Source organism: Amphimedon queenslandica, unplaced genomic scaffold, assembly GCF_000090795.2.
Source record: "Amphimedon queenslandica unplaced genomic scaffold, v1.1 AMPQUscaffold_12018, whole genome shotgun sequence".
In the NCBI taxonomy this organism is placed as follows: domain Eukaryota; kingdom Metazoa; phylum Porifera; class Demospongiae; order Haplosclerida; family Niphatidae; genus Amphimedon; species Amphimedon queenslandica.
In genome coordinates, this window is record NW_003547743.1 from 5,139 (window position 1) to 13,785 (window position 8,647).

Here is an 8,647-nt window from a genome sequence, read left to right on the forward strand (position 1 = left end):
TGCACACATTATACATGCATACATAAAAAGTGGCATCATCCTGCACCTTGTGCCTTTTGTGGTTCCTGCCCAAAATCAGGACATGCATTTACCCACCACTGCCATGACATAAGTTATATCACAAAATAATTTTGGTGATAACTTTGAAGGTCAAATAAACACAACACAAACAACAATGTACAGTTTACACCATCAGCAAATGTAGAGAATAAGTCTAGCAACACATTTGCATCATACTGTGGCCCATGGTTAAACAACATGGACTACTAATACATGACAAGTGATAGCTAACGTAATACTGTAATTTTCATTTGTACTACAAACTTGGTACTTAGCCATATAATTCATTTTATCATGTTCATTGTGTCCCACAACCATCATTATAACACTATAAAACTAAACATTCATTGTCCCACTTACGGGTATAGAAATAATAGCTTTCTTGCTTTTCCTTTCCATTTAGCAATGTCACACACGGTCCTTTTATTGCCATAGAACATAGAACTTTGACTCTCCATTAAAAGTATTTTATTTATGATCTTGAAGTAATCAAAATGATAGCATAAAGTAGCTTTAATAGTAGTCCAGTAAAGATTTCCAGCTAAAAACAAAGTACAACCTAAGTTCAGCCATTTTCTTGGGTAGCACCTTTTCCGGTTGCAAAGAAAATTCTTCCGGTTTAGGGAGGGTGCAGTTCGGCTGAGATAGTCATACACTCGGCCATTTTTGTTTAACATTCACGTGATAATCATGTGACACAGATTGTCACAATGACGAAATTGTGACGATCTGAAATCTGATTGGGACTTCTTTTTTTGGTTGCGCGGAACAAGGGCAGGTAAGTCAAAATACCAGACCCTTCCCCGCCGTCCACCCCAATGACTGTAGGCTGGGGAATGGTCTGGGCGGCGAGACTACTAGATAGTGCTGTAAAGTTAAATAGTAATAATAATAATAATATTGGAGGATTATTTCAACTGCAAGCCCCACCTGAATAGCAAGGATAGGGACAAATTCATTTTAGAATGACATGTCAATAAAAATCTTAATTTGCTATTATATCATAGATATCTATGATTATAGAGTATTGATCTTGAAGATGGTGATTGCACAGTTGCAAGCTCAGCAACAATTGATGGAGTCCTTAAAATGGTATCCGTTCATACTGTATGAAAGTCCTGCACTGACGCCTTACAATATACTTTTTAAGCTCTTGCAATGTGTAGGTCAATCAAATAAATAGAAATATAGAAAAGATACAGCAGAACCTTGATGAAATGAGACAAATTCAAGAAAATGTTCTTGAATCCAGTGGTGAGTCAGTGAGTGTATATATATAACCATTTAATATAAAAAATTCTTATCTTTGTAGCTAATAAGAAACGATCAGAGCTGACCAATGAAATAAAACAAGTTTCACTAAATATTCATAAAGAATTGAAAAGTATTTTACTGCAGTCTATTCTCCCTATCCCTCACTGTTTTTAACTATATTCTTCTATTCCTTGAATGTCTAAGGGTTGAATGAAGAAATAAAGAGTGCCAATGAGTTGGGATCAAACGGACATGACGCTGAGTTGAGGATCAAAAAAGCTCAAGTAAGTTTAAAAAGAGACAAAAGTACTATCAGTATGTACCAGCCAGAGGAGAATAGTAAAAATTAATACTGACACATAGGAAGCAGCATTAAGACAAAAGTTAAAGAGACTCGTGTTAGAATATAAACAGCTGGAAGAGCAAAACAAAGAAAAGTACAGGGGGATGCTTAGAAGACAGCTACAGATAGGTAAAAGTATAAATACATTAAATCTATAATTATTATCTATTTTAATTAATCAACTGATTACAATAGCTGGTATTCACGATATTTCGGATGATAGACTTGAGGAAATGGTTTCACCAATTGAGAATGAAATAGCCTTAATACAGGAAGATGTGAGTGCATAGAGATGATGATTCATTTACAAAATTACTTGAAAAAAGTTTTTCATGTACATTGTATTTGAGTTTCATAGACAATGTACTACTTATATAAAAGAAGTTTGTTAATTGTGATAGCACTACCATTTTCACCCTATACTTATAATTGTTTTTTCTCAGATATTAAAAGAAAGACAAACACTTGAAGAGGTCGAAGCAAGAAAGATCTTCCAACTAGAAAAAAATGTGAAAGTAAGTATTATCTTACACACAACTATTGGTCAGTCTGAGAAATCTTTTATCAGGAGCTCCATGACATGTTTCATGAGATGATAGTGCTCCTAAATGATGAATCACAGGTGAGACAACCACCCATCAATCACAAACTAACCACCACACCCTCTTATTAGGATGAGAATGACCTTATAGCAGACAATATTGAGCACAATGTAGAAAACACAAAGGATTATGTACCAAAAATCACAGAACCGATAGAGATAGCAAGAGATTATACCAGAAAAAAACATAGAGTAAGACCACACTTAACTATCAAACACTCTCATCCACTTTCCTCCCCATCTATAGTTAAAATGGATGATGTGTGGAATTGCTACAATAGTGATAGTTATATTTCTCCTAATCATAACCCTACCTGTTGCCCTAGTGATTATCATAATAATAATTATTATTGTGAGTATTGCTGTTGGCATTGGCTCTTGTCGACATCAAGAGACTCAAGACAATTGAATATTGAGTTTTTGTGTACGAGTGACACAATAATATGCATGTACTTACTACTATAGATAAAAATAATTTGTAGTAAAATAGAGTTTTTAGAAGTAATTTTCATTGATTGAAATTGCCTAATGACAAACAGAATCAATTGCTTTGACTATCAGCTATTATAACACTAGGAAGGTAACTCCAATCAATAGTCTCACAAAAAGTGTGATATTCTACCACTTTCATTTTTTAATAATAAGTATTAATTAATTAATAAGTTAATTAAAATTACTTGGTAGAGGATTTTTGTTTTTTCATTTCTTTATTATATTCTTCTCTCTTTTCCTTGAGCTCTCTCACCTAAAAGAAATTAAAAAACAACTTACACAATGGACACAAAACAAAAAATAATGAACTGTTAGATCATTATCAGTACAAAAATTCCCCTATCAAACATGACTACAAAAACTTGGAAACTCACCCTTCTTGATTTCTTATTCCTCTTCTCCATTATCCTGTCATACAGTTTCCGTCTGGTCCTAGTCATCATCATCACTGCTAGTTTCCTCTCCTCTCTCTCTTGCTTGGCCTCGGCCTCCATTCTCTGAGTCTCCTCATCTTTCTCTTCACTCTCTCCATCTCCTTCAACCACAGAGCCTACTGGTAGATTAATGGCAGGTACAATCTATAATAAACAAAGAAATGGAAGAATAGGCAAATAGTTTGTGAAACAATGTTGAGTGATGTTAAAGAGAGAGAGAGGGCGGAAAGATTCATTCAAAAGCTAACAGGTAATTTTCTTCTTTTAGGCGAAGGAGGTTTTAAAGCTTCAACATCTTCATCTTCCTCACCCTCTCCCTCATCCTCCCTCTCCTCCAAGTCTTCCTCCTCCTCCTCTCTCTCTTCTAAATCCTCATCTTCCTCCTCTCCTTCCTCTTCCTCTTCTTGTTCTTCGGTTTTATCTTCTGCCAGCATCATCTTGTCCGGTGGTATGTAATCACCTTCACCGTCTCTTGTGAAAGGAGAGAGATGAGGAGGGAGGGAGGCCTGAGGTGAGTACTTGTCTGTTGGCAGGAGTTTACGGAAATTGATACTATCATAGACCCACTGAGGCTGTATGTAGACCCTAGAAAAAAGAAAAAAAAATAAAGGGCATATACACAAAGAATAAGATTAAGAAGAAACAGTATGAGAGAGTGAGACAAGGTATGAAAGCATACAATAGTAACAATAATAAACATTTAAGACTACATCAACTATTCTACAGCAGACCAGACCTTGATAAGTAGAAATGGTTCATTGACAGTCTATCAACAATCTCATGCGTTATATGCTCGTCTGATTCAGGATAAGTAGAACCACGCCCACAAAATGGGTCCCAGGAAACGCTCCCACCAAAACACCTTTAAAGAAGTGACAAACCTTTTTTCTACATGTAAAATTAATAATATCTACTTGATTATGAAAGTGAGCGATTCTTTGGGAACTTCACGAGAGAGGAAGAACTTGAGACCTTCAAATAAAGTTTTAAATTCGTCGAGTTTCTCTCGTTCTTCTCTTGCTTTGTCACGGTGAGCTTGCTCCTCCGGCTAGTAAAATAAATTACTTATAATTTAACTTTATTTGATTATTACGTCTAAATCTGTTGGTATATCTTCCTCAGTTAGGTCATCAGTATCAGCTAGGAAAAGAAAAAATACAGTTTCAATGTTAATCATTTTTTATTATTATTATCAATATCGCCAGGGTTTTCTACAAAGCATGCTACGTTAGCTAAAAGCATGCTTCATGAGTTATAACAGCATGTGCAAGTACAGCTTTTGGAGTAACTTTAAAAATTCATAAAAAATCTAATTTTGATCAGAATCAGCTCAAACTTTCTACACAACTTAAGAACATGTATATGCATCAGAAAATATTATTAAAATAAAGAATTCTCTCCTAGACATTTTTGATGAAATTTGGCCCGTGACCCTGTACTATAGTACAGGGACTTTTGCCTGATTTTGGAGTAACTTTAAAAATTCATAAAAAATTTAATTTTGATCAGAATCAGCTCAAACTTTCTACACAACATAAGAACATGTATATGCATCAGAATAAATTATAAAAACAAAGAATTCTCTCCTAGACATTTTTGATGAAATTTGCTCAAAAATTGGAAATAGAAAACTCTGATTAACATAACACTAACCTGTTGGTGTTTCAGGGATCTTAACAAGAGAATGAGAGAGAGACTCTAGAAGCTACACACAACACAGATAATAAGAATGTGCATAAAATAGAACACTCACTTCTCTATATTCCCCTTTGTCTCCATCATTTTCATACTCAACTTCATTTGGATTGACTAGGAGTGAGGGCAGCTGGAGAGAAAGCTCAGTAGAAAAATATCCCTCCAACTAAAAATTGAAGAAAGCAAGTTACATATATAAATATAATCATGTTTGGTAATAATTCTGTACATGTAGCATAACAAGATAGATATCAAGAAAATGTAAAAAATTGGAGTAATTTTGGAACCAATTTTTAGAAAAAAAACATGACAATTGCTATAAAATGATGAGCCACACCCACTAATGCTCACCTGAGGTGGATAACGCAAGTTGAGAGAATGAAACAGTCTAAAGTTGACAAACGTCAGTAGTGTTGTATAGAACTCGACAAAAGTGTTCATGATACGAAAATCAACTTCCCTTGGAATCTAAGAGAGAAAATATAAAGGAAAAATAAGGGAAGTGTATCCAAAAGAGAAGACAAAAAGAAACTATTTCTTACTCTTTGAGGAAACTGATGCGGTGTAAGCCATGTTATAGTCTGCCCTTGTATTTCAGCTTGATAATAAATACCTTTAATTGATATGAAAACCTACACATACAATAATAATAATAATAATAATAATAATAACAACAACAACAGATGATGATAATAATAATAATGGAAATTAATAATTGATGATTACCACACCTTCCTAAGAGATTTTGAGGCTATGACGTAATGCATAAATTCTAATAATAGCCTCTTGCATAACTGACTCACAGACGCCTAGAAACAAACAAATAAAAAGAGACTGCTACAATCTCATACCTTTATTTTAAGAGATGATAAGGTACTATATAAAGACACCATTGTCAATACATCATCAATATCTCTCAAGGCATCCACAAAAGTCGGATACCTCTCCTTCACCATACGGTCGAGGGTGTACAATGGTCTGTGCTCCTCGAGACTCGCAATTTTAACTTTGTCATCATCATTGAAAGCTCTCTTAAGCTTCTTGACAAATATCTTAAAGTCCCTTCCTTTTTGCAGTAGAGGCTCGTGTGCCAACCAAGCAATGTCTTTACGGTAATAGTACGTCTTGTAGACCGAGCTACCCTTGCTGACTTTCCGTCGGTGGCGAGGCTCTTGAGGATAAATACCCTTGAAGATGCATAGACGCCTGTGGAATGGGCGTGGTTAGTGATCACGTGATCTTATTAACTGACCTGAATTCAGGCATTGATATCTGTAGCTTCCTCATTGCTTGACTGCGTGAGTAGTAGGTGGTTGCAAGCCCACTCTCTCCCTATTAATGTGTAGAAATAAGATAAAATAAAAGGCATTAGTGGCTTACTTTCTTTTTTTCTCTACCCATGATTCTCACTTGTGAGACCACGTGTGTAGGCGTGGTCCTAGCAGTATCCGGAGCATTGTTTTATCCGGATAGCTACCGCTTTGCTCAACACCCACGCAACTTATTGTAGTGGGTGGGGCTGGTCTTGCATTGTTGAAAAAAACTTTGTTAAAAGCAATGGAAGTGATGCAATATATTGTACATTATTGTATGTTGCAGCAAAATTATATGAAGCTTTGTGATAGTTCTGAGAGTTCTCTGTTAACCGGATTCTGTACAGTAATGTCAGTATTATTACCCCTCAGAAGATAAACAGCTACAACTGCTATGATGGCTACAGCACTACATAGCAGATAACCCAGCGCAGCTGTGAGGATAAAAAATGAAGTCAAAAAATGGAGAATTTATTAAAATTATCATTTCTATTATATCTGAATATTTCATACCCTTGTGTTCTCCTTTCGCGTCATTCTAGCTGTAGCAACGATTGCTTGTGTACCAGGTTCAACATAGGCTGCTGCTTTATCAACATTATATTCAATATTATCAGCAAGATCTCCCTATATACATAAATGTATAAATATGCAGAGTGCAATTGATTAATGTCCTACTTGAGGCTCATTGAGAATGAGAAGCATAAAGTCATGGAACATGTCATGAAGTTCCTAAATCAGAAGGCTAGTAAATTATAAATTCAAGAGACTAATACTTTTAAATTTTGCTCCAGTTCACGTATTTCTGTTCTTCGAGCCTCTACTTCATCAAGAACTTGTTTCTTTTGAGATGTTTGAATCAATACCTAAATATAATAATTAGAATAACACAAACAGGAATGAAATTGCATAATAAACTCACATCTTGAGTAAATACAGACACTTCGTTTAACTCCAACATTTCTTCAATTTTTTCATCAGATAAATGAGCTTTAGAATCAACTGCATAATCATTAATATAAGTTTTATGTTAGTCATACAATAATAGTCATACTACCTATTCGCATTTGTCTTTTTATCAGAATCTTGCACGTTTCTTTGTACTGTTCCTCCTGCTGACTATAGACTGACATGATATTATTTAGTTTACGGCTCAATGCAGAACACTACAAGTATAAATAATATTGCAAATTTTTACTGCCTCATATAACAAGCTAGTTGATGCTTTAAAATCAACTACAATACTAGGCAGATAACTTACATGACTTTTCTTTATTCTTAGTTCAGCTGAATTTCTTTCAGGGCCCAGTTCATCACGTTTAATGTCATCCTGAAAGCCTAGAAAATTAATTAAAAAAAGAACTTATTAGCATGCATGCTTAGCTATTTACGCTTTAATCCTTTCTGAACACTCAGTGACAGCTGCTTAATCTCTGCTAGAATTTTTGTATGACTCTCTTTCAAAGCTAATGTGCAGCAGAATAAAGAGTATAGTTGCATAACTGAAAAGCAAGACAAACAGGTGTACCTCCATTTTGAATTGGTGGTCTACTGATAATTTCATTTTGAAGATGACGAATTTCATTCAACTTCAGCTCAATCTCATCCACTTTCTGTTTCAATTCAGAAGCCTAAAGACAGTATATAAATCAAAATGTGTTTTGCAATTATTTCAACACTAGGAGATATTAATCTACTACATTTACTTGAGCAGCATCATACAATAAACCAATAATAACAGAATGCTAGGCATAATGTCTGACCTCTAAGAGGACAATATCTTCCTCATACTCATTCTCATCCTCTTCTATTTCCTTATTCTAAAAAAATAAAAGTTCTACAGATACAGCTACCTATAGTCAACTCTTACTCTTCTCCTAAGCTCTTCGAGCCTATCAACGAAAATTTCAGCCATCAAAGATATAGAAAGGGGCGAGGGAAAGAAGGAGAGAGATAACATAAACTCTGCAAACTGATTGAGGGTGAGGCTGGAAGCAAGCTAATTAACTCTTTGCCTGACAATTTGTTGTAGAACTACAACAAGGTAATAACAATTAATAAAAAAGCAATTACCACGCCTCTTTTTAGGGCAAACACGTGCGTTTTACACAAATTTACAGGAAACCACACCTTCTTGGCAGAAATTGGTATTGAATAATATTAGTGGTAAAATAGAAACCATAGGAAAGAATAGAAAAGTGAAAGAATGCTTTGTCGGCACTTTGATATAATTGCTATTCAGCACTTTTTTTTTGCAAAAAGTTGATTATTTGTTGATGATATTGTAAAGGCAATGAAACTGGTTGTAAGTAAATGCAGCAGCTAAAATCTATGTAGGTGCAAGCAGTTTAGGTGCTTTGGAGCACTTTTAAGTGAATGGAATAGAACTTGCAGGTCTACTGAGAGCTCTTGAAAGGCACAAAGATACTCTATGAAAAACGATCAAAATGGCTGA

At 34.8% G+C, this 8,647-nt stretch overlaps 3 protein-coding genes across 5 annotated transcripts; 1 reads left to right on the forward strand and 2 right to left on the reverse strand.

Annotated features, from left to right (window-relative positions):
- Positions 1–9: 9 nt before the first annotated feature.
- On the forward strand, positions 10–2,779 carry LOC109588557 (syntaxin-2-like). 3 transcript variants are annotated; one of them, XM_020004702.1, is made up of 10 exons: positions 10–1,167; positions 1,227–1,314; positions 1,373–1,444; positions 1,519–1,598; positions 1,678–1,786; positions 1,853–1,935; positions 2,101–2,172; positions 2,226–2,279; positions 2,331–2,450; positions 2,506–2,779. In XM_020004702.1, the coding sequence occupies exons 1-10, from the start codon at positions 1,150–1,152 to the stop codon at positions 2,665–2,667; spliced, it is 858 nt and encodes a 285-aa protein (XP_019860261.1). In that variant the 5' UTR covers positions 10–1,149; the 3' UTR covers positions 2,668–2,779. The 3 variants fall into 3 exon arrangements, with proteins under 3 accessions (XP_019860261.1, XP_019860263.1, XP_019860262.1); XM_020004704.1 differs by having other exon boundaries at positions 10–1,152; positions 1,211–1,314; XM_020004703.1 differs by having other exon boundaries at positions 10–1,152.
- A 76-nt stretch (positions 2,780–2,855) lies between these two features.
- Positions 2,856–6,351, reverse strand: LOC100637310 (pescadillo homolog). Its single transcript, XM_020004700.1, has 14 exons — positions 6,260–6,351; positions 6,132–6,211; positions 5,731–6,085; positions 5,611–5,688; positions 5,422–5,511; positions 5,231–5,347; positions 4,938–5,045; positions 4,838–4,889; positions 4,278–4,324; positions 4,099–4,232; positions 3,921–4,046; positions 3,433–3,769; positions 3,125–3,328; positions 2,856–3,003 (listed from the first exon to the last, which is right to left on the reverse strand). Exons 1-14 carry the CDS (start codon positions 6,278–6,280, stop codon positions 2,932–2,934), a joined length of 1,821 nt encoding a protein of 606 aa, XP_019860259.1. The 5' UTR covers positions 6,281–6,351; the 3' UTR covers positions 2,856–2,931.
- Positions 6,352–6,404: 53 nt separating this feature from the next.
- Positions 6,405–8,172, reverse strand: LOC105315010 (syntaxin-1A homolog). The gene is made up of 11 exons (XM_020004701.1): positions 8,063–8,172; positions 7,956–8,012; positions 7,721–7,823; positions 7,584–7,658; positions 7,454–7,530; positions 7,250–7,358; positions 7,115–7,194; positions 6,969–7,058; positions 6,871–6,924; positions 6,706–6,819; positions 6,405–6,626 (listed from the first exon to the last, which is right to left on the reverse strand). Exons 1-11 carry the CDS (start codon positions 8,150–8,152, stop codon positions 6,594–6,596), a joined length of 882 nt encoding a protein of 293 aa, XP_019860260.1. The 5' UTR covers positions 8,153–8,172; the 3' UTR covers positions 6,405–6,593.
- Between the last annotated feature and the right edge of the window lie 475 nt (positions 8,173–8,647).